Source organism: Haematobia irritans, chromosome 4 (assembly GCF_050003625.1).
Source record: "Haematobia irritans isolate KBUSLIRL chromosome 4, ASM5000362v1, whole genome shotgun sequence".
NCBI lineage: Eukaryota > Metazoa > Arthropoda > Insecta > Diptera > Muscidae > Haematobia > Haematobia irritans.
In genome coordinates this window covers 112,570,575-112,598,235 of record NC_134400.1, presented here as the reverse complement: position 1 = coordinate 112,598,235, position 27,661 = coordinate 112,570,575, and the positions used below count along the sequence as shown (strand labels likewise).

Genomic DNA, 27,661 nt, shown 5'->3' with positions numbered 1-27,661 from the left:
CATTAAATAAAATGTACTTATAAATAAACCTCATTCTTCATTATACAAAGTTATTTAGCCCATGGACCCTCAAGACAATACCTCTCATTGACATTTAAAATGTCTGTGCCCACGATAAGAAAAATTGTCTTGGAGACTTGCGGAATTATATGGAACGAACTCCACACAGTATACCTAAAAACACCAGACACAGAAGATTGGAAGCAAATTGCCGAAGACTTTAAGAATATGTGGGATCTGCCAAATTGTATTGGCGCGATTGACGGCAAACATATCGCGATTACCTGCCCAAAAAATTCGGGTTCGCAATTTTATAATTACAAAGGTGGGTTTAATGCTGAAACTGAACGAATCCGATATAAAAACAAATATTTTTAAAGGTACTTACAGCATTGTACTTCTCGGTGTGTGTGATGCAAATTACATGTTCACAGCAGTAGATATAGGGGCTTTCGGAAGTCAGAGTGACGGTGGTGTCCTGACATATTCTGAGTTTGGAAGAAAACTTGATAGCAATTATTTGGGGTTTCCCCCTAACTCACCTCTGCCTGGCACTGAAAATGATTTCCCTTTTTATATTGTGGGAGATGCCGCATTTCCATTGAAATCTTATATGATGCGACCCTATCCCGGACTATTATTAAATGAGAAAAAATACAACTTTAATAAAAGACTTTCTCGGGCACGGAGAACTATAGAGAATGCATTTGGAATTTTGACTGCAAGATGGCGAATTTTGCGAAATTCTTTAAATATGTCTCCAGAATCTGCAGAGAAAGTTGTATGTGCTTGTTTGGTACTTCACAATTTTTTGAAGGAGTTGTATATTGACTATTGCCCAGAAGAATTTGTCGACAGAGAAAAAAATGGAGTTCTTATTGAAGGATTATGGAGAAAAGAAAATGACAAACCTAAAAAAATGTCTAGGCTATCGTCCAACAATTCGACTAAAAAAGCATTTCAGCAAAGGGACTATTTATGTGAATACCTGTTCTTAAACCAAATTTAGATTAAAAAACGTTACCAAATAAAATAACATTATTTTTCCATTTTCTAAAGTTTGTATAAGTAATTAAAGTAAGTATATTATATTAAAATTTATATATTACAAGAAATGACCGTGTTTGATTTTGTCATGCAAATAATTTATAAAATAAATTTTTGAATCATCAACCTCCTCTTCTGGCAACTTTTTAAAGAGATCTTGAACCATAAGGAAAAATCCTTTATGTTTATTATCAGTCGGTGGAACTTCTTCGGCATTAGAACAAAAACGCTTTTCGGCAATAGTTGATATTTTGTTTAAAAAATCACCTAACTCGTTGCTGTTGCTAGTTCTTTTTCGCATTCGGTTACCATTTGCCTTGGCTTCATTATCTGATGTTTTTTGGTTTTGGTATGGTGTCGCTTCCTGGGAGTCGTAATCAATATAATCGAAAGTGCATGGCTAAAAAGACGATATAGTACATGTAATGTAATTTACAGATGTATAGTTTACGAACCGTATCCGCTTCATTGCTATCTATAAACGATTCTTCGGAATTTAAATACTCCATATTTACGCCAATATCAATTTCATGAACTTGGCTATGCTGTTGTCTTGCTATATTCGATATTGTTCTGAAATATATGATTATGTTAAACCCTTTCCTTTGTACATACAACATAAAGTCTCACTTTCTTGGGGCCACTTGTTCCCGGAGAAATTCCATGTTTTTAAATAAAGGCCACTGACTGTCGTTACCATCATAGCCACTTCCAGATGCACGATGGATTTTATTGTATTCCTTAACATAACGGTCACGCAAACTTCGCCATCGAGTTTGGCAATCGGACTCTGAAACATAACACATGGATATTATTGCTGGAATCCTCCAGAAACATACGTAAACTCCATTGTCAGGAGTTTTACATTATGTACACAATTATAATTATACTTACCAGGAACACCAATAGATTTGCTAATTGCATCCCACGCCTCTGCACGTTTTATTTTGTTTTTTATCAAATGTGTTCTCATTGATTATGGCGATTGATGACAAGTAGGTCGAACCAGACCAATGTGTATGATTTTCCAAGTTGTAGATTTCTTTTAAAAGGTCATTTTCATGAGTGGCAAGTTTCTGCACGAACGTCGTATGAAGGTTAAACGCATATTCACTGAAAGGCTTAACTTCCGCGACCTCGTATATGTGTTTATTGGAGAATTTTTTGTTCCGTGAAGCATAGTGTTTATTTATGCATCTCCGCAGTATTTTACGTTCAAAGATTTCCAATTCTTTAATCACTATCGGCGAGATGGTGAACCAAATTGGAAATCCATAAGTAAGCAGCGGTCTGATGGCCACTTTATACAGCAGTAATTTAGTCTTTTGTGGTAAGTATCTGCTATTCATGATGTATGAAAATGATCCTAAAACTCGTTTTGCCTTTTGTAGTGAATTCCGGTCGTGTTCATTGAATTTAAGAAGATTGTTGAAATTGACCCCGAGATATTTTATAGTCTCCATAAATGGGATTTCAGTGTCCTCAAGAAACAATTGCAGTATTTTACTTTGCGGGACGACTGATCTATGACATTTTCCTGAAGCATTCCTGATGCAGATAGCTTGTGATTTGGCTGCGTTTATTTTGATGCCCCATGTTTGGTAGAATTCATTTATGAGGCTAAGATGTGACTCAGCTTTATGTAAGGCATCAATCGGCGACAGGCTATGCGCGTATATCAAGCAATCGTCGGCGTAAAGGATAGCCTGAGAGTCAGCTGTGATATGAGGGAAGTCATTGAGGAAAATGTTGAATAGATAGGGTGCTAGGACACTGCCCTGGGGGACTCCACTATTGATAGAACCCATTGCGGATGATTCATTTTCGATGAATACTGAGAATTGGCGATCTGTTAAAAAACTCTCAATTAATTTGACCAGGTGAGGTGGTGTTCCCAGTTCTACCAGTTTATACAGGATGCCTTTATGACATGCTGAGTCGAATGCCTTTTCAATATCCAAGGATATTGCTACGGTGCAAGTTTTGTTTCGCAAGTTAGCGACAATGTCGTTGTGAAACTTGATAAGAGCGTGTTGCGTTCCGTGCGTCTTTTTGAAACCAAATTGGAAATCAGAGATGGGTTCTACAATGAAATTGTTTTCCAGTTTTTCTTTTATGACATTTTCAAAAATTTTCCCCACGTTAAGGCCGGTACTATGTTCATTCTTGCGAAACATTTTTATGGAAACCATTATTTCGCACATAGAAAACGGCGTTTTTTTAGGTAGCTTGGAGCGCTATTTGACAGGGAGCGATATTGGATTAAGTTGGTGGTTGTTGCTTGTTTTTACAAAATAACATTTTATTTTTCCTTGGGCAATTGATCTGCTATTCCTTTGATCCTTTGTATAGTTTCGGAACAAAAATATGGTCCGTGTTTGATTTATAAACCCGCACAAATAGTTTTTAATAAATAAATTATTTCTTAATTCACATTGCAAATGGCGCCGTTCTATAAACGTCAGTTTTTCAACACGAAAAAACAAAGTATCACAAATGGAAAAAATTTCGCAAATTTTTCGCATTTTTTGGTTTTGTATGGAGTTTCAACGCGAAAACCGAACAGAGTACCAGCCTTTAGACAATAACGATATTGGACGGAAATCGCAGAGGTTGATACTATCTGGTTTTTTCTTTATCGGTAGTATTTTAGCTTTTTTCCAGTCATTAGGGAAATAGCTATTATTTATGCAGTTGTTGAAAATGACCGCCAACAGGTTTGCTGTCGATTCGGGAAATTTTTTAAGAATGTAATTTGAAATTCCATCCATGCCAGATGATTTTTTGTTGTTTATGAATTGGATAATGTTTTTAATCTTTTCAGAAGTTGTAAAATTTTGCGAATCCGTATTAGAAAGTGCTGTAAAGCTTTCATTGAACGAGTATATATGGCGTGGAATGGGCTCGATGCAAGAAGTCACTCTAGAAACAAGGTCAGGAACCGGGTGTTGCGGAATTGTTTCCCGGAAAACTTCGGAATAAAAATTTTTGAAGTGATCAGCTATATCAATGGCGTTGGTAATGGTGCAATCATTGTGCGTTATCTTATTGCAGAAGGGGTGTTTATTTTTCTCAATTACTTGGTAAATTTGTTTGAAGGCGGAAGGACCAGGGTTTATTTTTCCCAGTGTATTTTTGAATTTGTTAGCTTGTTCAATAGCTACTGACTCTTTTATTATTATTTTCAGTAGTTGAATTTGTTTGGACAAAATTTTATACTCACTGGATGTCCTGTTTCCAGCACGATGAAACATTTTTTTAAGGTCTTTCTGCCAGGAGTACTTCAATCTAAAGAGTTTTTTTGTCCTTTCGGAGAGGGGAAATTTTCCATCCTTAATTTCAATTTGCTGTGAATGGGTATTATGGATTGCGCTGAAAGATAAGTTGAAATCAGATATTAATTCATCAATTTCATGATTTTGGAGGTTATTATTTGTTATAGGAGTTAGCCTGCAGATGGCGTCATCAATATCGTCACGAAAATTGTCCCAGTTTGTGGCAGCGTATGAAGTAACAATTCTAGGTGATCTCATAAGCGGTCCGGCCTGATGAAGCTGCAAATCCATTTTGATCGGGAAATGATCAGAAAATGTTGGGAGAGTTTGAATTTTGTAGTTTTGGTTTATGATGTCTATGAGCTGTGTGCTGACAAGGAAATGATCAAGAAATGAGCAGCCATTTGGATAAGATGGAGATGTATCACAAATGCGTATAATATCGAGCACATTATTACCAAGCCAAGAATGAAGTGTCCTGCCGTTTGAGTTCTCGTTAGAGTCACCCCAAGATGTATTTTTTGAGTTTAAGTCACCCCCTAGGACGAAGGCATCAAAAGTTTTGCAAAATTGCAAAAGTTTTTCAAGGTCAGATTCTAATATTTGTGAGGGATGGTTACATGGGATATAAACGGAGCCAAAGAGATATCGCTTGCGTATTCCAGATGTTATGAAATCAATTTGAACAAGGCAAGTATTCATTCCAATGTTGTTGAGATATACTCTACTGAAATTAATGCAATTTTTGATAACAACAGCTGTGCCAACAGGTGAGTTATCGGTGATTATATTGTATCCATTGATTCTAATTTTTCTATTTCTTCGCAGGTGACACTCCTGGATGAATCCGATGTCTATCTTGTTAAGGCCGGTACTCTGTTCGGTTTTCGCGTTGAAACTCCATACAAAACCAAAAAATGCGAAAAATTTGCGAAATTTTTTCCATTTGTGATACTTTGTTTTTTCGTGTTGAAAAACTGACGTTTATAGCACGGCGCCATTTGCAATGTGAATTAAGAAATAATTTATTTATTAAAAACTATTTGTGCGGGTTTATAAATCAAACACGGACCATATTTTTGTTCCGAAACTATACAAAGGATCAAAGGAATAGCAGATCAATTGCCCAAGGGAAAATAAAATGTTATTTTGTAAAAACAAGCAACAACCACCAACTTAATCCAATATCGCTCCCTGTAAAATAGCGCTCCAAGCTACCTAAAAAAACGCCGCTTTCTATGTGCGAAATAATGGTTTCCATAAAAATTTTTCGCAAGAATGAACACAGTACCGGCCTTTATGGAGCAACAAGCTTGCCAGGTCTAACTGTCGACTACCCTGCCAACATTTTTTGAATTTGGGGACTCTTTTGAGAATCCCCACTACGTCGAAAACGATCATATACGACATCAAAAACTCGTCGGAAAAGCGCCGTCACTATTGAGAAGTTGTACCACGCCAAGTTACTACAAAAATGTTTCGCATGATTGCAATTATTAGGTGCCTTTATAGATCAATTTAGAACGACGCCAATAAGGGACCCTCCAAACAATCAGAAAAAGTGCATTTTAAGATAGTTGTAAAAGAATCATTGTGGTCGAGTAAAACACGTTTGTTTAGATATTTATTAATTTGATTAAACATTTACAAATTCTTAAAAATATAACATTTATACCACTATCACATTACATTTAACATAATTTTTGGCATTAATGATGATGTTGAGTTACAAGTAGAGAGTTACATGTTGCTGCGTCTATCAACCAGTGTTTTTATTCCATGGAGGCAGCGTGTCTGTAAAATATCTGAAAAACAATCACTTTATTCCATTTGGAAAATCACCAAATTGTTCACCAATATACCTTTCACAATTTTAAGCGTATAATCTATGTTTTCAGAACTTTATTTTCGTTTTTATTTAATTAAAATATAACAAGCTGGTTGCGCTTGGCGTTTCACAAAAAAATGGCTTTTTTAACAGTAGGGATGGCAAATTACTTGCATGTACTTTTTGATGTACCTTTTCATGATGGTTGAAGTGACATTTACGAGTCTGTGGTAACGATGAGGTTGAAATGGAACTTTGAAATGCTGGCAGGGTAGTGTCATTAAGAGACCTTACGTTGAATGTTATTAATTTAATGTATCTATGGATCATTATTAATATGTTTAATTTTATTAAATAGACGCTTAAACTCAGTTTTTGCGTCAGACTTTGACATACTTTTGTAGTTTTTTAAGAATAAGTTTATTTCCTGTTCCAGCGTAAGTTCTTCAGGATCCATAAAGTAACTTGCTAGTTCCATGAATTGATCTATGATGCTTTTTGGTGCATATTGGATGAGGTGCATTTTAGTGGATTGTTGTTGAAAAAGATTAGAAAAAGTTCGTCCAGGAGATACTAGTGACGAAGTTATGGCACGGTTTACGTTGTTTCTGGCAGCTGCCTTTTCTTCTATGGCTTTGTTTATTCTTTGCTTTCGTATGGCCACATACTTTTTGTATGTAGGACAACCTCTCCAATTGGCTGGGTGACCAGCTTCACCACAATTATTACAGAAAGGGTCCGTCTGATCCTCTCTGGTACGGAGACACTCACCTGGTTCATGGTCGAGATTACATTTGACGCACCTGTAAGGGGAATTGCAATTCTTCGAGATATGACCCCACCTTTGGCATCTGCGGCATTGAATGTCCGTTTCTTTTTTCTTGGGGACTTCCCATTTAATAATTTGATTTAGAATGCCTCTGATGTTGGAAAAATGAGAATGTCCTTTCCTGGGATCAGAGTTACCAGAAATAGGCCAGTGTCGAAATTTTTTTTGATGGAACTAGATGTTTTAAATTTGGTGACATCTGCTATTGTGTTTGGAACTTCTTTATTTAATTCGGCTTTAATGTCATCTATCGCAGTATTGGCAAATAGTCCCCTTAGAACTACAGAAGTTTGTTTGAATTCCTTTGGCGTAAATGAGTGAGAATGTATTTTCTTCTCACGTAAAATTGACATCATAGATGCATGAACTGCTGGGTCAGAAAAATAGATTTTGCTCTTATTTTTGTTTATATTTTTTACTTTAAGGCCGGTACTCTGTTCGGTTTTCGCGTTGAAACTCCATACAAAACCAAAAAATGCGAAAAATTTGCGAAATTTTTTCCATTTGTGATACTTTGTTTTTTCGTGTTGAAAAACTGACGTTTATAGCACGGCGCCATTTGCAATGTGAATTAAGAAATAATTTATTTATTAAAAACTATTTGTGCGGGTTTATAAATCAAACACGGACCATATTTTTGTTCCGAAACTATACAAAGGATCAAAGGAATAGCAGATCAATTGCCCAAGGAAAAATAAAATGTTATTTTGTAAAAACAAGCAACAACCACCAACTTAATCCAATATCGCTCCCTGTAAAATAGCGCTCCAAGCTACCTAAAAAAACGCCGCTTTCTATGTGCGAAATAATGGTTTCCATTAAAATTTTTCGCAAGAATGAACATAGTACCGGCCTTTAAATGAGAAAATGGGAATTGTTGCTTTCAGCTTATCGACAAGTGTGGCAATGTTCACATTATAAAGGAAAATTGGAGGGCACCATTTTACTTTAGAATTGTTTTTGTTCTCGTTACTTTGTTGAGGTTTCTGTTTTTTTTCTGGCTCACAGCGGCCAATGTCAATATCTGCCAGAACACCTAGTATGCCAAATCTATTCTGGTCTGCGGGGTTGTGGTTCGCCAATCTCTCAGAAAGGTCAGGAATTGAAATGTTTATCGGTGATAATGCACTTTCAAGTCGCTGACGCTTGCGGTCATTAGGGTTAATTATGTTTTGTTTTTTTGTTTTTGTTTTGGATTCAGCTTTGTCATTGTTCACAGCCGGCGGGTGATGACGAGAAGTTGAAGCTTCAACCTCTACAACATCAAATTCCATATCTTGGGGTAAAGGACCAGGCATCATAGATGCAGTTGTATGCAAATAGGATGCCTGAGATGTTATTTGTTATGTATTAAATACAATTAAACTTGGAATGAAAAATTCGCACAAAAAATACACGTCTGTTTAGTACCAGTGTTGCCTAGAAAAAAAAAAAAAACTTCTGGATGAAAATGCGCATCACATCGTCAGTTTAATTCATATGCTATTATCAGTTTAAAATGGATATTTTGTGAATTCCTTCTGCTGGAAATCAATTCTAACACTTTCTTAATTTCAAATTGCCCGCATGTTAATACATTTTAATGCTGTTTTATGACACCAACAGGAAGGAAATCGAATGATCAATGCAAACGTGTTTATTAATAATGTTTAAAATATTTAAAGTTTTGTTGTTTGTTTTTTTTTTTTTGTTCTTATTTGTTGATATGTTTAATAAGATTATTATTTATCAATTTGTTTGTAATGTATTATGTAGTGTAGTGTATTATTATATATTTTGTTTTGATGAAAATGAATAAATTATACAAAATTCATAGAATTTTGGCTTTGACTTTCAATTTGAAGTGGGGATATCATTCATACAAATTTAGGTTGAAAAGTATTCGCAGCGATGTTAATTTTAAATTTGACTCGCATCGAAAATTGTTTGACAAATTATTGAGTAGCGATGCATTTCAATTTGAAGATAACACTTCCCAATAAACACAAACGTTTGAAAAATGCTAAATTTCAACAATTTTTCAAACATTTTTTCAAAGGATTAGGGTAATATTCAAGTTGAGAAATTGTTGAGAAAATCGCGTTCTCAACAAAAAGCAGACATTACCCTCAACAGTGAAATTCAACACATTAGCAATAATATCTCAAGTGTTATCCTCAAATTGAAATGCATCGCTACTCAATAATTTGTCAAACAATTTTCGATGCGAGTCAATTTCAAAATTAACATCGTTGCAAATACTTTTCAACCTAAATTTGTATGAATGATATCCCCACTTCAAATTGAAAGTCAAAGCCAAAATTCTATGAATTTTGTATAATTTATTCATTTTCATCTAAATAAAATATATAATAATACACTACACTACATAATACACTACAATACCAATTGATAAATAATAATCTTATTAAACATATCAACAAATAAGAACAAAAAAAAAAACAAACAACAAAACTTTAAATATCTTAAACATTATTAGTAAACACTTTTGCATTGATAATTCGTTTTCCTTCCTTTTGGTGTCATAAAATAGCATTAAAATTTATTAACAAGCGGGTAATTTGAAATTAGGAACGTACTGGACCGCGTGTTAGAATTGATTTCCAGCAGAAGAAATTCACAAAATATCCATTTTAAAGGCCGGTACTATGTTCATTCTTGCGAAAAATTTTTATGGAAACCATTATTTCGCACATAGAAAGCGGCGTTTTTTTAGGTAGCTTGGAGCGCTATTTTACAGAGAGCGATATTGGATTAAGTTGGTGGTGTTGCTTGTTTTTACAAAATAACATTTTATTTTTCCTTGGGCTATTGATCTGCTATTCCGTTGATCCTTTGTATAGTTTCGGAACAAAAATATGGTCCGTGTTTGATTTATAAACCCGCACAAATAGTTTTTAATAAATAAATTATTTCTTAATTCACATTGCAAATGGCGCCGTGCTATAAACGTCAGTTTTTCAACACGAAAAAACAAAGTATCACAAATGGAAAAAATTTCGCAAATTTTTCGCATTTTTTGGTTTTGTATGGAGTTTCAACGCGAAAACCGAACAGAGTACCGGCCTTAAACTGATAATAGCATATGAATTAAACTGACGATGTGATGCCCATTTTCATCCAGAAGTTGTTGATTTCAACAATTTGTTGTTTTTAACAATTTTAATTGGTTGCACTTGTAATGTTTTTGGAAACTTTTTCTTGTCGATAAGCCACTCATTTTTCATTAGTCAGCTTCTTAATGTTTGCAAGAATGTAACATCCAAAGATTTTGGTTTTCTGCAAAGAGATTTAAATTTAGTGACTTCTCTAAAGTTTTGATTTAATTTTTCATATTGACGTACCAATTATTATAAACTATTTGAAGCAATTCCAGTTAATTGTCCACCATTTTTTCATCGGTCAGCTTTTTAATGTTTTCAAGAACGTAGAATCCATAATTTTAGTTTTCTGCAAAGAGATATACATTTAGTGACTTCCTTAAAGTTTTATTTCATTTTTTATTTTCACTTACCTATTTTTATAAACTATTTGGTTATTTGTCTAAAATTTTCCATTTTTTTATTTCTTGCAATTGACCACGAACTTCGTTGCACAAATAAGTATTGAAAACCACATGGTTTTTTCGTTGCATTTTAGGGTAGTGTTTTGTCAAAGTTTTCTCATATTATCTTCAACAACTTTTCAAAGATTTCGTCAACATTTGTGCAAATTGGAAGTAATTCGCAAACAATTTGAAGATGTATTGAAGATAAGCTATTTCAAGTCAAGTTGAATTTATGTTGAAAATTATATTTACCCTCAAACTGAAAAGTTGTTGCATTTGAAAAACGCTCATCCTGTGTTTATTGGGTTGAGATATTATTGCTAATGTGTTGAATGTCACTGTTGAGGGTAATGTCTGTTTTTTGTTGAGAACGCGATTTTCTCAACAATTTCTCAACTTGAATATTACCCTAATCCTTTGAAAAAATGTTTGAAAATTGTTGAAATTTGGCATTTTTCAAACGTTTGTGTTTATTGGGTCGTTACGCTGGTGTTCTATCCAGAACATCTCATCAGTGCAAGTCGCGCCGGTGTTGCCAGATTGTATTTTGATATAGTGGCGCTTCTTCGATTCACAATAGCAATTTATTGTGAATAATTTATAGAAAAACATGAAATTCAAAGTGGTAAAGTGTCGTAAATAATCGCAGCAGTAAATATTTATTACTAATTGGAGCATTTCATACATTAAAAATGCAAGATTTCACTTCTTTTCTGTGATTGTTTTAAAACAGCTGATGGCAGTGTTGCAAATTTTTGGAGATGTCCTGGATAAACGATTACTCTGTTTTCTTTTAGTCCTTCACGGCTTAGGGTATCCAGTGCTAAAAGAAAACAGCCCTAAAGTATGATCCATATTCATAATAATTTACTGATAGTTTATCGAATGAATTTGTATGGTAATAGTAGGTTTAAAGTGTACGTTAACTTTTATGAATATGGGGGTATGTCTTTATATTTTCTTGGTCTATGACTGCAAATATACAAAATTATGGTGAATTGTCAAAAAAGTGTATACATTTTCTTCGTCTCATTGACATTTCTCTCAAATAGGATACCCAAATCAAAGATTATAGATTTGAGGAAGATGGGAGATTGGCTTGCGTGTTACGAAATGTTGCATTTACCAGATTAATACATGTTTGTAATCTTTTAGTTGTTTTTAGCAAAGACAATAAACTAGAGGAAGATAAGAACCCTGCCAACATTTTTTGAATTTGGGGACTCTTTTGAGAATCCCCACTACGTCGAAAACGATCATATACGACATCAAAAACTCGTCGGAAAAGCGCCGTCACTATTGAGAAGTTGTACCACGCCAAGTTACTACAAAAATGTTTCGCATGATTGCAATTATTAGGTGCCTTTATAGATCAATTTAGAACGACGCCAATAAGGGACCCTCCAAACAATCAGAAAAAGTGCATTTTAAGATAGTTGTAAAAGAATCATTGTGGTCGAGTAAAACACGTTTGTTTAGATATTTATTAATTTGATTAAACATTTACAAATTCTTAAAAATATAACATTTATACCACTATCACATTACATTTAACATAATTTTTGGCATTAATGATGATGTTGAGTTACAAGTAGAGAGTTACATGTTGCTGCGTCTATCAACCAGTGTTTTTATTCCATGGAGGCAGCGTGTCTGTAAAATATCTGAAAAACAATCACTTTATTCCATTTGGAAAATCACCAAATTGTTCACCAATATACCTTTCACAATTTTAAGCGTATAATCTATGTTTTCAGAACTTTATTTTCGTTTTTATTTAATTAAAATATAACAAGCTGGTTGCGCTTGGCGTTTCACAAAAAAATGGCTTTTTTAACAGTAGGGATGGCAAATTACTTGCATGTACTTTTTGATGTACCTTTTCATGATGGTTGAAGTGACATTTACGAGTCTGTGGTAACGATGAGGTTGAAATGGAACTTTGAAATGCTGGCAGGGAAATTGGCTTGCGTCATACCAAATGTTGCATTTACCATGTTAGTTCCATACATGTTTGTAATTTTTTGTTTGTTTCTCGTTTCTATTTTTTAAATGGAAAACTTAATTTTCTTAATGAAACAATGTTAAATTTTAGGCAACAACAAAAAAATACATTTTCCCGTTTAAGGAAATTTATTTCGTGCACTTAATTTCTTTTTATTTGCCTTTTAATGCTATGTCAATACTTGTCGTATACGCGTTTGGTTCGAGTATGAAACTAACACGGTAAATGGTTTGATCTCCTCAGTAGCCAATTTCCTATCTTCCTCAAGTTTATTATCTTTGGTTTTTAGTTTTAATTTTTTAAATGAAAAATGTAATTTTCTTAATGAAACAATGTTAAATTTTAGGCAACAACAAAAAAATTACATTTTCCCCTTTATGGAAATTTATTTCGTGCTCTTAATTTCTTTTTATTTGCATTTTAATGCTATGTCAATACTTGTCGTATACGTATGGTTCGAGTATTAAACTAATGTGGTAAATGGTTTGATGTGTTCAGTATCCAATCTCCCATCTTCCTCTTCTATAATCTTTGATAGGATGGGGGTATATTAACTTTGTCATTCCGTTTGTAACACATCAAAATATTGCTCTAAGACCCCATAAAGTATATACATTCTGGGTCGTGGTGAAATTCTGAGTCGATCTGAGCATGTCCGTCCGTCCGTCTGTTGAAATCACGCTAACTTCCGAACGAAACAAGCTATCGACTTGAAACTTGGCACAAGTATTTGTTATTGATGTAGGTCGGATGGTATTGCAAATGGGCCATATCGGTCCACTTTTACGTATAGCCCCCATATAAACCGATCCCCAAATTTGGCTTGCGGAGCCTTTAAGAGAAGAAAATTTCATCCGATCCGGCTGAAATTTGGTACATGGTGTTAGTATATGGTCTCTAAAAACTATGCAAAATGTGGTCCACATCGGTCAATAATTATATTTAGCCCCCATATAAACCGATCACCAGATTTGACCTCCGGAGCCTCTTGGAAGGCCAAAATTCATCTGATTCAGTTGATATTTGGTACGTGGTGTTAATATATGGCCTCAAACACCCATGCGAAAATTGGTCGAAATCGGTCCATGATTATATATAGCCCCCATATAAACCGATCCCCAGATTTGACCTCCGGTGCCTTTTGGAGAAGCAAAATTCATCCGATCTGGTTGAAATTTGGTACGTGGTGGTAGTATATGATATTTAAGAACCATGCCAAAAGTGGTCCATATCAGTCCATAATCATATATAGCCCCCATATAAACCGAACCCGTGATTTGGTTTTGGAGCCTCTTGGAGGAGCAAATTTCATCCGAGTCAGTTGAAATTTGGTACATTGTGCTAGTATATGGCCGTTAACAACCATGCCTAACAAGGTCCATATCGGTCTATAGTTATATATAGCCCTCAGATAAATCGATCCCCAATCACACAATAATTGGTCCATATCAAATTCATAATTGTATATAGCCCCCATATAAGCGACCCCCATATTTCAATTCTGGCACTCTACGTACCGTGCAAAAGTCCATATCGATTCGTAATTATTTGTAGACTTACCTACACATACCTTTTTTGTCTAATATATACCAGAAAAAACTGTTGGCTATAAAATGAAAGTGATCGTCCGTTTTCGCCTATATATATATATATATATATCTACCGCTCGGCTCAGTCACACACATTATACATTATTTATTGATATATGAAATTTATGAAATATTGAATACACATTTGATGAAGTTTATGGATTATTTTCACTTTTGAGTGACTTCAGTCTTGAATTCCCGTAAACACGTTGACTACATGGAATGATTTCGTTGTCTGAAGGACTATTCTCGAGAGAATTCTGAATTTCGAATATATCCTGATCTTGAACAAATGGCGTTTTTACTGCTTTACTCACTTTGCGTAGGGCGGTTGGACTAATCTTTAAAACTTTATTGAAAATTTCGTTTAAGTAATTTTCGTTAATATTTAAAATTATAGCCAATGCTTGCACATGGTAATCATACAAGCGATATGATGATTTTTCAATGCTCAAAAGATTTCGCACATCATCTGTATCAAAAGTTTCTCGCAAGGATTCTGTTAAAGAAGGTGATGTTGAACTGGAATCTTTCAAATCAAAAGAGAATGCCTGCTCGGGTGTAAACGAATTAGGTTTTGCCATCGTTGATGGTTGTGTCAATACAACTTCCGGTGGTAATTGATACTTAAAATGTGGTGGATAAATGTCGGGCAACATTGAACCCCCGTAAAATTCATTTCTTTTAATTTTCTCCATATCATTTCTCGTTGCTTGCTGCATTTTGGTATATCCAAAACTTTCTTCTTTGATATGTATGCCGGTCTTATTCTGAGTAGAGCTGTTACCTTCTTTGTTTCCGATATTCCACGGCGTTTTTAGTATGCGACTTGGTCGTTCTTCTTCCGTTGCTATTTTGTAATTCTGTGTCATTTTTCGTTTCTTCACAGACGGCGATATTTCCATCTTAGTTTCGTCCAAAAACAATGATCTATAAAGGAAATTTCTCGATTAGGATACATTAAAAATCAAACATAATAATAATATCCAAAATATACTTTGAATTTTCACTGTAGTTGTTTTTTATGGTGGGCTTCTGAAACTTAACCGTACCAATATTATTAGAAAGATTCTGAATTGTGGATTTATTTAATAGCTTTAAAGATTTTTTGCTATAAAATTTATATAAATACAAATATAATTGAATTTTAAATCGTCGTATCACAATATTTACCGCTTAATCTTTTTATCGGATATATGTTCAATTTTCTTCTCTGTGTGACCTGCAAAATAGAAGAAAGAATAGTTTATTTTACCAACTACATCTGTGGAGTTGGAGGCTGCTGATGGTCAATATAGGCCCATAATTAGACACCGCCCCTACATAAACCTATCAATAATTAAAGTTGCTTATATATGTATTTGATCTGCTATTCTTTTTAACATAACCATATGGACTAATATACAATTTTTTTATTTATATTTATTTTATTTACGACAATACAATAAGCCAGAAAGGCCAATAATAGCGCATTGCCTCTATAACTAATTAATTATATAAAATCTAAAATAAATTTACTATTTAATTAAAGAACAATATGAATGAATTTTTAGAAAAGTGTAGAATATATAAGTGCAAATCAAATAAGCAAAAATATTGCTATAACTAATTAATTATATAAAATCTAAAATAAATTTACCATTTAATTAAATAACAATATGAATGAATTTTTAGAAAAAGTGTAGAATATATAAGTGCAAACGAAATAAGCAAAAATAAAGCATATTTATTTTTATTTATTTATCAGTTTTATTCAGTAATACTAAGCCTTCATGGCCAAATACATTTGTATTACAAAGTTTTTATAATCTGAATAGAAGTGAATGTAATAAATTTATATACAACTAGAATTATAAACTAATGATTTAATCATGATTGGCTCCCCAGCCATATGTAAAGAAAAGAAAAATATACTAAAAATAAATCCCATTAGCAATCATGTACCAACAACACTACAAAATAAGAAAAATGTCTAAACACTTTGATACGGAACACATTGTTCGAGTGTGAGAAAATGCGCAGTTCAGCAGGTAAGGCATTCCAACATCTGGCCACACGAACAAAAAATGACCTTTCAAAGACGGATTTGTGAATAAGTGGTATAATAATCTGTGTATTCCTACTGGAACGTGAAAAGCTAAACCAATTGTAAAGGGGGACAGGTACACTAGATAGGGTCACGAAAAAAGTTGATGCGGTCACCCCCCAGTTTTGTAGCATATTCGAAGACAATTTCAGAACACCAAAACTTTTTTTCCGTGCACCCTACGACCCCCCGAAATACAATTTATTGTGCTGTGTCGTCATTTGAAGTCCGATCGAAAAGAAACGCATATCGTTGTTCGTGGTTGATCAGGGGCTATATTTCGTGCATTGGTCATTTTTGACTCCGACGTCAAATTTGATTTTTAATTTTTATACCCTCCATCATAGGATGGGGGTATATTAACTTTGTCATTCCGTTTGTAACACATCGAAATATTGCTCTAAGACCCCATAAAGTATATATATTCTGGGTCGTGGTGAAATTCTGAGTCGATCTAAGCATGTCCGTCCGTCCGTCCGTCTGTTGAAATCACGCTAACTTCCGAACGAAACAAGCTATCGACTTGAAACTTAGCACAAGTTGTTGTTATCGATGTAGGTCGGACGGTATTGAAAATGGGCCATATCGGTCCACTTTTACGTATAGCCCCCATATAAAAGGACCCTCAGATTTGGCTTGTGAAGCCTCTAACAGAACCATATTTCATCCGATCTAGCTGAAATTTGGTATATGGTGTTGGTATATGGTCTCTAACAACCATGCAAAAATTGGTCCACATCGGTCCATAATTATATATAGCCCCCATATAAACCGATCCCCAGATTTGGCTTGTGGAGCCTCTAAGAGAAGCATATTTCATCCGATCCGGCTGAAATTTGGTACATGATGTTGGTATATGGTCTCTAACAATCATGCAAAAATTGGTCCACATCGGTCCTTAATTATATATAGCCCCCATATAAACCGATCCCCAGATTTGGCTTGCGGAGCCTCAAAGAGAAGCAAATTTCATCCGATCCGGCTGAAATTTGGTACATGATGTTGGTATATGGTCTCTAACAACCATGCAAAAATTGGTCCACATCGGTCCTTAATTATATATAGCCCCCATATAAACCGATCCCCAGATTTGGCTTGTGGAGCCTCTAAGAGAAGCATATTTCATCCGATCCGGCTGAAATTTGGTACATGGTGTTGGTATATGGTCTCTAACAATCATTCAAAAATTGGTCCACATCGGTCCATAATTATATATAGCCCCCATATAAACCGATCCCCAGATTTGGCTTGCGGAGCCTCAAAGAAAAGCAAATTTCATCCGATCCGGCTGAAATTTGGTACATGATGTTGGTACATGGTCTCTAACAACCACGCAAAAATTGGTCCACATCGGTCCATAATTATATATAGACCCCATATAAACCGATCTCCAGATTTGGGTTGCGGAGCTTCAAAGAGAAGCAAATTTCATCCGATCCGCCTGAAATTTGGTACATGATATTGTTATATGGTCTCTAACAACCATGCAAAAATTGGTCCACATCGGTTCATAATTATATATAGCCCCCATATAAGCCGATCCAAAATTGGTTCAATCACACAAAAATTGGTCCATATCGGTTCATAATCATGGTTGCCACTAGAGCCAAACAAATTCTACCAAAATTTTATTTATATAGAAAATTTTGTCAAAATTTTATTTCTATAGAAAATTTTGTCAAAATTTTGAGAAAGATTTTCAAAATTTTATTTCTATAGAAAATTTTGTTCAAATTTTATTCGGTTCATAATCATGGTTGCCACTCGAACCAAAAATAATCTACCAAGATTTTATTTCTATACAATATTTTGTCAAAAGTTTATTTCTATAGAAAATTTTGTCAAAATTTTTATTTCTATAGAAAATTTTGTGAAAATTTTATTTCTATAGAAAATTTTGATAAAATTTTATTTCTGTAGAAAATTTTGTCAAAATGTTATGTCTACTTTGTCAAACTGAATTATATACGTATTGGATCGATCTTTTTTGATTTAATGTATACCACGTATGGACTTACATACAATTTAGAAGATGGTGTTAGGAGGTTTTAAGATACCTTGCCATCGGCAAGCGTTACCGCAACTTAAGTAATTCGATTGTGGATGGCAGTGTTTAGAAGAAGTTTCTACGCAATCCATGATGGAGGGTACATAAGCTTCGGCCTGGCCGAACTTACGGCCGTATATACTTGTTTGATTTAATATATACCACGTATGGACTTACATACAATTTAGAAGATGGTGTTAGGAGGTTTTAAGATACCTTGCCATCGGCAAGCGTTACCGCAACTTAAGTAGTCCAATGTCCCAGATACTATTTCTAGCCCATAAAGCAACTGTGGTAACAACAAAGAATGAGGTAACAACAAAGAATGAACCCATTCGGGTCAATAAATGGAAAGCGAATACAACCTACGCAAGATTCTATAAACTCGAGAGTAAACCATATCAATATGCTCATTAAAATTCAAGTTCCTATCCAAAATCACACCTAAGCACTTATATCGATCCATAAATTCAACATTAGAAACCCCAAGGAAAACATTTAACTCATTAGAGCTAGAACCGAATAAAATGGCCTTCGTGTTAGACGGATTTATCATAAGATTATTTCGAGATGACCAATTTAGGGTTTGGTTCAAGCATAAATTCATATTATGTTCCAGACATGGAATAAATTCACGGGAGCCACTAAAATAGAGGAATACATCATCTGCATACAGAAACACTGTACACAGATTGGGATCAAGATATCGAAAAATATCATTTATATACAGAATAAAAAGGAGAGGCGCAAGGACAGAGCCCTGTGGAACTCCCATTTTCAATGAACGTATAGATGATGAGGCACCATTGAGCTCTACAAATTGAAATCTATTCTGCATGTAAGACATCAAAAGCCTACAGGCAGACTTAGAAAAACCAAACTCACTCCCTAGCTTACAAACCATGGTAGCATGACATATCGAATCAAATACTTTAGAGAAATCAAGGGAAACCAAAGCACCTATCCTATTATCATTAAGGTCTTTCCTCACAGTCTCAGTAATGTGCAGCAACAGAGATGTGGTACTATGACCACAACGAAAAGCATACTGTGATTCAAAGAGTTTACCCCTAGTATAATCCAGAATCTGATCTTTCAAAATGTGTTCAAAAACCTTCGAAAGAACCGGAAGAATGGAAATCGGGCGAAAATCCTCAGGACCACTAATAACAGAACATTTAGGAATAGGCACGACCCGAGCAGTTTTCCATACATCAGGAAATACAGATGTCATAATTATTGCATTGAATATATTAAGAATCAAATCAGCCACATAAAGATATATGAGTTTTAAAAATTTGATAGAAATATTGTCCACACCAACAGATTTAGATTTGATTTTACTCAAAGCAATAATAATATCATCTTCACTAACATAATCAAATGAATAACCAAAAGGCAAGTCATGAAACGAATCAAAATCAACATTCCCAGGTCCATTGTCAGAAAAACTAGACGTAAAAAAGTTATTAATCTCATCAACGTTAGCACTATAATCAACTTCATCTCCACCCATGCATCCAGAATTGCGAAGCAAGCGCCAAAACGATTTTGTATCCAAAGATCTAAAAGTATTAAGAAAATGTCTGCGTCTACATTTACGAAAAGCCGACTTAGCCTTATTCCGATACTTCTAGTATATATCCCAATTCTCTCGAGTTCCGTTCAGCTGAAATACCAAGTCTCTCAGAGATTGGGCCAATCTTATTTCTCTTGCTTCCATCCAACTGTCGTCATCAGGCCGAAAATTTCGACGCACAACAGGCACAAAAGTAAAAAGATTTTGGAAAAGCTGAGAAACAAGACAGCACATAAAATTAACATCAGAAGTCGAATAGAAAGATCTATAATCAAACTATGACAAACACATCAAAAGACCATCCCATTGAACATTATTGTAGTCATAGAATTCAATAACCTCAACAGTAGAAGTAACAAGAATATCGAAACAAGCAAAAATTAAAGCATGATGAGATACACCAGGGAGTTGAACCTGACTAGACCTGCGGACAATGAGACCATCACTTACCAAGAAAAAATCTATTAAAGACGTAGAGAGATTAGGAATAGCAAAGTGAGTAGGTCTAGAGTTGTGCAACACAGACAAATCCATCCTAGAACAAATAGTACGCATCTGATGAGCTCTTGAAAAGTTAAACATATTACAATTAAAATCACCAGATATGATTACATTTGAGTAATTAAGAAGAAAATTACAATGAAGTTCCTCAAATGACACAATATCCCCCACTGGTGGCACGTAAACAACTCCTAACAATATCTTAGAACTACCTGAATAAAGTTCTAAAGACCACTTTATGCTTTATCCTAGTCGAAATATAAATGCCTACACCACCACCCCTGGATCCGCGTCGATCATATAATAAAAATAAAAAGTAAAAAATAAAAATAAAAATATGGCAAAAGGTTCAAATAATATAATAATAAATTGGTAAACAGTAAAGTTGAAGCACCTGAGTGTTATCGGGAGAGAATTCCAAATTCTAGCAACGGACACTATGTACGATCTCTCGAATGTAGAACAGGAAATCTGAGGTATGTTAATCTGTGGGTTCCTAACAAAGTGGGAGAAAATAAATTTCGAAAGTAAATCCGCAGGTAACGATCTCTGGACTTCGATGTTAAAAAGTTTTATGATATTTTGTCACCGGCAATATTTTGTCACTAGGGCATCAATTCCTACCTATCAATGATTGATAGCAGCGTAGCTGACGTGTGTCCCATCTGTAACCAAGAGCCACATGACACTCATCACCTTTTCGCTTGGCCAGCTAAACCTACCCGACTCACCACCAGACCACTCTGGACGCACCCCACCCATGTCGCAGAGTTCCTAGATCTGGACACCAGTTGAAGTATCAAAGCATAGAAAAAAATTAATGAAATTACATTAAAAACTGTTACAACAACCACAACACAACCAAGTCAATTGTTGAAGACAGTCTTTATTAGAACCATGGAAGTTATAAAAAACATTAGAATATCGCACATTTCTAAAAACATTTTCAAAAATGTATTTGAATAAACCCCCATGTAAGAAATAAGTTAAATCAAACTTTACAGTAGAACGCTTTGTCCGAATACGAATTATAGCCTCAAATACGATTTAATTTGTTAGATTCGAATTTAGAATTTGTATTATCAAATACGAATTTAATTGTACTGTTTCCCAAAACCACAGAAGATGATTAATCAGACCTAAGCATTGAGCCGCTCTTAATCCTCAATAGGAAATAATGTATTTGTACTATGACCACACTTTGGAAATTAATGGTGATAAAAGTTGTGCAAACAGTTATTAAATATATGCTCTTACCTAATTGGTTTGATCCATTTAAAACGACCTCCCGCATATTATCTATCAGAGACCCTCCTTGGTCTGTATTTGCCATATTCGATATTGTTTCGATCGATAAGGTAATATCATTTAAGTTGAGTTTTTCAGTTCTCTGCGTTATACTAGATAACATTTCAGATTTCTTCATAGTTAAATCCAAAGGTATATCTTTTAGCCAAACATTGTCGCTTAGATTATAGGATTTTAAACCACTATTTATTGCTTGAGTTTTGCGCTAAAATATAGAAGTATAGCATAATTCGAAATAGAAATGTTAGAATATAGCAGATCAATTGAGTTTTACGGCAACGATGCATGAAATAAATTCAAATGGAGTTTGAGTTATTTTATTGTGAAAAAATGATAAAAAGCAATAAAGCGTTAAAGTTATTTTTAATACCCGTAAGAGACAATATATTTGGTCTCTCACTTTTGAGCAAAACATTTCTAGTCTATATGCAAGGTAATGTCGAATAGTAAATTTTATGATTATTATGTGTTTGTTTTTTTGTATTTCTACTTGTATCAATTTATTTAATTTAATTTAATTTTTGATGTAATATTATTGTATCATATTCAAGAAACTAAGTAACTTTTGAGTCATATATGTTTTAATGTCTGGATTCTTTATGATATAAGTAATATTATTATTGTAATTATTATAATTTGTGCGAACGCGGTAAACATTTTTTTATACCTTACCTTTGATTTAAAAACCTCCTTGGGTTTCTTGGCCGATTTGTTGCTCGTTTTTGCCCTTATTTTGCGCCGCATTGTCTTAGGCCCAATTGGACCATTGTATTCGGGAAGCTCAAGTCCAACAGGGTTTTGATACTGTATTCGATCTATGTCGGTTTCTTACAAAAAATTTTTTATCATTATATTCGGAGATACCTAATAGGCATATTGTTACCTTCTGTCAATTCCACTCTGGTTGTTTTGGGAATTGCGGACAATTTTTGGGAAAGATCAATTCCATGTCTTCGTTTTTTGTTTAATGAATGCATATTGTTTGGCATTTTCATTGATACCGTGCGTTCTTCATCTTCTATAATATCGGCAATGGTAAATAATGCTTGTGTACATGTAAATTCATTGGCTTGTGTACATGTGACTTCATTGGTATCTGCATTTGAATGCGAAACCAACATGTTATATTCTTTTTGTAATAATACCAAGTCATTGTCCTGTGGGCGTTCTTTTAATATTGGCTTCGAAATACCTATTGGAGGTGTATTGGTAATATTATGTTGCATATTTAAGACACTCGAATGCTTGGAACATTTAGAGTTTCCTTTGCGCTTAGTATACATATAACGTATTCGTGGCCTTTGAGATAATCTTACAGATCGACGTAATGTTTGAGAAGCATCCATTGAAGCTGAAAAATTGGCCATGTTTATAAGCACTTTCAAAACAAAGTTATTATTTACCATTTTGCATCATAGTTTCAGCATCAGGACAATATGTGGCATCGCTAGAATTCATATCGGTTTTACCATCCATTTTTCAAAAGTTATTTCTGACATTTAATACAAATAATTAGTACAACAGTATTATTTGGATAAGACAGCAGATGTAACGGTATGTTATGAGTAACAACATTTCGATAACATTCGATTATTATTTACTCGCCAATGTAAAGAATGTAATTAGTGTTACATAGTAACGTGATGCGCCGTTCTTATTATAAATTTATCCGTTCGCGTACTTTTCCAGTAAAAAATATCCAATAAAAACTAGAAAGAGAGTAAGAGTGTATTTTAATTTCTTTGCTTAAACTTGCTAAAAAGTACGCGAACGGCATCCAGTAACTATATGCACATTAAAAACAAAAAACGAATCCTTTAACTTTTGTAGTTGCGGAAAATGTATTTTGTACTGGTGCTTTGCTTATTATCAACAACCAGCAGGCAACCTGGTTTGCAAGATTTTATTGGGGGGAAATATCTAGGAAAAACTTGCGACTTCTCTGTCTGCCCTGTCGTCAAATGAGTAGCTCACTACAAAAGGACATCTCCAAAAATATGCAACACTGTCATCAGCTGTTCAAAAACAATCACAGAAAAGAGGTGAAATCTTGCATTTTTAATGTATGAAATGCTCCAATTAGTAATAAATATTTACTGCTGCGATTATTTATGAAACTATACCACTTTGAATTTCATGTTTTTCGATAAATTAGTCACAATAAAGTGCTATTTTGAATCGATGAAGCGTCACTTTATCAAAACACAATCTGGCAAGATCGGCGCGACTTGCACCGATGAGATGTTCTGGATAGAACACCAGTGCAACGATGTTCTGGATAGCCCATACAAATGTTGTATCCAGTGCAAAAAGAAAACAGCCCTATTAATAAAAGTGTATAGCATGGCTGCCCTGCCAGCATTTCAAAGTTCCATTTCATCTTCATCGCTACCACAGACTCGTAAATGTCACTACAACCATCCTACTGTGATGGGGGGGGGCAGCATATCATAAAGTACAAAATGTACTTCATACATGTACAGTTTGTCAAGAAAGTGTTTTGACAATGGGATCAAAATTATGTTTTGTTCCAAAATTAAATATAATGAAATTTTAAAATAATATTTTATTAAGTATTTTGCAAAGTATACATACGTACACAGAATTAAAAATTTAATAAAATATTTAATATTTCAATTTTTTTTTTTTGGATTTGAAATAGTTGGCAATGTCAAAAGACTTTCTTGACAGACTGTATTTTGCCATCACTACTTTTACAAAAGCCATTTTATTTTTTGTGAAACGTCAAGCGCAACCAGCTTGTTATATTTTATTTAAATAAAAACGAAAATAAAGTTCTGAAAACATAGATTTTACGCTTAAAATTGTGAAAGGTATATTGGTGAACAATTTTTGATTTTCCAAATGGAATAAAGTGATTGTTTTTCAAATATTTTACAGACACGCTGCCTCCATCGAATAAAAACACTGGCTGATAGACACTGCAACATGTAACTCGCTACTTGTAACTCTACATCATCATTAATGCAAAAAATTATGTTAAATGTGATGTGATAGTGGTATAAATGTTATATTTTTAAGAATTTGTAAATGATTAATCAAATTAATAAATATCTAAACAAACGTGTTTTACTCGACCACAATGATTCTTTTACCACTATCTTAAAATGTGCTTTTTCTGATTGTTTGGAGGGTCTCTTATTGGCGTCGTTCTAAATTGATCTATAAAGGCACCTAATAATTGTACTCATGCGAAACCTTTTTGTAGTATCTTGGCGTGGTACAACTTCTCAATAGTGACGGCGCTTTTCCGACGAGTTTTTGATATCGTATATGATTGTTTTCGACGTACTGGGGATTCTCAGAAGCGCCCCCAAATTCAAAAAATGTTGGCAGGGTGAATAAGGAGGTTGAATCACGATAACAAAAACAACAAATTTCAATATGTTGTTTACAATTTTAAGAAGTCAAAATCAGCTGATAAAAGAATCGTATGGCATTGGTAAAAGTGACAATTATTTATTCTCTCAATTGTCCTGAAAAAATAATTCAAATCCAGAGAAAAATAAAGGTTCAAATTTAATTGCGTCACCTATGAGTGATTGTGAAGTGGATAATTCATCCGAGGAACGCCGATATGAGACAAATAAGACTATAATACCCACCAAAGTTAAGAATTGAAGTCAGTCAAATGGATCTTTGCCATCTATTAACAAAAACAGTTTATGATGCAGCTTAAAAGCTGATGTGCGTGGTATTTTGGGTCTGGAATATGTTATCAAGATACTCCCCTGCCAACATTTTTTGAATTTGGGGACTCTTTTGAGAATCCCCACTACGTCGAAAACAATCATATACGACATCAAAAACTCGTCGGAAAAGCGCCGTCACTATTGAGAAGTTGTACCACGCCAAGTTACTACAAAAATGTTTCGCATGAGTGCAATTATTAGGTGTCTTTATAGATCAATTTAGAACGACGCCAATAAGGGACCCTCCAAACAATCAGAAAAAGTGCATTTTAAGATAGTTGTAAAAGAATCATTGTGGTCGAGTAAAACACGTTTATTTAGATATTTATTAATTTGATTAAACATTCTTAAAAATATAACATTTATACCACTATCACATTACATTTAACATAATTTTTGGCATTAATGATGATGTTGAGTTACAAGTAGCGAGTTACATGTTGCTGCGTCTATCAACCAGTGTTTTTATTCCATGGAGGCAGCGTGTCTGTAAAATATCTGAAAAACAATCACTTTATTCCATTTGGAAAATCACCAAATTGTTCACCAATATACCTTTCACAATTTTAAGCGTATAATCTATGTTTTCAGAACTTTATTTTCGTTTTTATTTAATTAAAATATAACAAGCTGGTTGCGCTTGGCGTTTCACAAAAAAATGGCTTTTTTAACAGTAGGGATGGCAAATTACTTGCATGTACTTTTTGATGTACCTTTTCATGATGGTTGAAGTGACATTTACGAGTCTGTGGTAACGATGAGGTTGAAATGGAACTTTGAAATGCTGGCAGGGTCAAGTCATCTTTGAACAATTCTCCAGCTATGAATGCGCGAGTTTGTTTGAGATGCATTTGCTATGAAGTGTCATTTGGAGAGCTGCAATCACCATAAACATATGATTTTGACATCTTAAAATTTTGTCGAAATAAAAAAATTGTAATCATATCCCTGCCAACATTTTTTGAATTTGGGGGCGCTTCTGAGAATCCCCACTACGTCGAAAACAGTCGTATACGATATCCAAAACTCCTCGGAAAAGCGCCGTCACTATTGAGAAGTTGTACCACGCCAAGTTACTACAAAAAAGTATCGCATGAGTGCAATTATTAGGAGCCCTTCTGGATACATTTAGAAGGACTCCAATAAGAGCCCCTTCATACAATCAGACAAAGTGCATTTTAAGATAGTTGTAAAAGAATCATTGTGGTCAAGTAAAACACGATTGTTTAGATGTTTATTAATTTTATGAAACATTTATAAATTCTCATAAATATAACATTTATACGACTATCACATCACATTTAACACATTTTTATGCATTAATAAGAGATTGATGTTGAGTTACAAGTTGTAACTTAAATGTTGTAGCGTCTATCAGCCAGTACTTTATTCCCAATGGAGGCAGCGTGTCTGGAAAAATATTTGAAAAACTATCACTTTATTCCATGTGGAAAGTCAAAAATTGTTCACCAATTTACTTTTCACAATTTTAAGCGTAATAACTATGTTTTCAGCACTTTATTTTCGTTTTCATTGAAATAAATTATAATAAGCCAGTTGCGCTTGGTGTTTCACAAAATATAAAATGGCTCTTGTAACAATAGTGATGGCAAAATACTTTCATGAGAATAGTGATGGCAAAATACTATCACAGTTGGCGATTGTTGCAGTGTCACTTACGAGTCTGTGGTAGCGATGAGGATGAAATGGAACATTGAAATGCTGGCAGGGTATGGGCCTATGATTTAACCTTCTTGTTCAGCCATGGTGTATAGTATCCGGCAGACAAGCCTTATGCGCTTTACAGACTATCAGTTATTCCGGACGGAATGTCGGTGTTTGTAAAGAATCTTACAGTGTGTCGGATCGATACGACTTGTCGGCGATGACTAAATAATCGGTAAATCTGTTATCGATCCCATAACCATGCAGCAGTATCGATTAAGCCTTCGGACTTAACTTATAATGTGCACAATATATGGGATATCAATATATGGGTCGTTTTTTGTAAACTCATGCGCCTTGCAGACTATAAGTTTATCCCCTGCCAACATTTTTTGAATTTGGGGACTCTTTTGAGAATCCCCACTACGTCGAAAACAATCATATACAACATCAAAAACTCGTCGGAAAAGCGCCGTCACTATTGAGAAGTTGTACCACGCCAAGTTACTACAAAAAGGTTTCGCATGAGTGCAATTATTAGGTGCCTTTATAGATCAATTTAGAACGACGCCAATAAGGGACCCTCAAAACAATCAGAAAAAGTGCATTTTAAGATAGTTGTAAAAGAATCATTGTGGTCGA

At 34.3% G+C, this 27,661-nt stretch overlaps 2 protein-coding genes and 5 long non-coding RNA genes across 8 annotated transcripts; 2 read left to right on the top strand and 5 right to left on the bottom strand.

Annotated features, from left to right (window-relative positions):
* Positions 1–1,028: 1,028 nt before the first annotated feature.
* On the bottom strand, positions 1,029–2,459 carry LOC142234708 (uncharacterized). The gene is made up of 4 exons (XM_075305883.1): positions 1,942–2,459; positions 1,678–1,837; positions 1,503–1,620; positions 1,029–1,447 (listed from the first exon to the last, which is right to left on the bottom strand). The coding sequence occupies exons 1-4, from the start codon at positions 2,018–2,020 to the stop codon at positions 1,106–1,108; spliced, it is 699 nt and encodes a 232-aa protein (XP_075161998.1). The 5' UTR covers positions 2,021–2,459; the 3' UTR covers positions 1,029–1,105.
* Positions 2,460–5,913: 3,454 nt separating this feature from the next.
* LOC142234702 (uncharacterized) lies at positions 5,914–6,412 on the bottom strand. The gene is made up of 2 exons (XR_012721687.1): positions 6,185–6,412; positions 5,914–6,127 (listed from the first exon to the last, which is right to left on the bottom strand). It is a non-coding gene; the product is annotated as an uncharacterized LOC142234702 (long non-coding RNA).
* Positions 6,413–11,976: 5,564 nt separating this feature from the next.
* Positions 11,977–12,483, bottom strand: LOC142236459 (uncharacterized). Its single transcript, XR_012722042.1, has 2 exons — positions 12,248–12,483; positions 11,977–12,190 (listed from the first exon to the last, which is right to left on the bottom strand). It is a non-coding gene; the product is annotated as an uncharacterized LOC142236459 (long non-coding RNA).
* A 1,648-nt stretch (positions 12,484–14,131) lies between these two features.
* LOC142233806 (uncharacterized) lies at positions 14,132–23,344 on the bottom strand. Of its 2 annotated transcripts, none has more exons than XM_075304837.1 (6): positions 23,045–23,344; positions 22,525–22,992; positions 22,314–22,468; positions 21,591–21,846; positions 15,294–15,342; positions 14,132–15,050 (listed from the first exon to the last, which is right to left on the bottom strand). In XM_075304837.1, the coding sequence occupies exons 1-6, from the start codon at positions 23,115–23,117 to the stop codon at positions 14,276–14,278; spliced, it is 1,776 nt and encodes a 591-aa protein (XP_075160952.1). In that variant the 5' UTR covers positions 23,118–23,344; the 3' UTR covers positions 14,132–14,275. The 2 variants fall into 2 exon arrangements, with proteins under 2 accessions (XP_075160952.1, XP_075160953.1); XM_075304838.1 differs by having other exon boundaries at positions 22,314–22,456.
* LOC142233465 (uncharacterized) lies at positions 20,673–21,329 on the top strand. Its single transcript, XR_012721411.1, has 2 exons — positions 20,673–20,809; positions 20,873–21,329. It is a non-coding gene; the product is annotated as an uncharacterized LOC142233465 (long non-coding RNA).
* A 1,043-nt stretch (positions 23,345–24,387) lies between the features above and the next one.
* LOC142234499 (uncharacterized) lies at positions 24,388–24,745 on the top strand. The gene is made up of 2 exons (XR_012721633.1): positions 24,388–24,475; positions 24,543–24,745. It is a non-coding gene; the product is annotated as an uncharacterized LOC142234499 (long non-coding RNA).
* A 901-nt stretch (positions 24,746–25,646) lies between these two features.
* On the bottom strand, positions 25,647–26,318 carry LOC142236542 (uncharacterized). Its single transcript, XR_012722080.1, has 2 exons — positions 25,910–26,318; positions 25,647–25,852 (listed from the first exon to the last, which is right to left on the bottom strand). It is a non-coding gene; the product is annotated as an uncharacterized LOC142236542 (long non-coding RNA).
* Between the last annotated feature and the right edge of the window lie 1,343 nt (positions 26,319–27,661).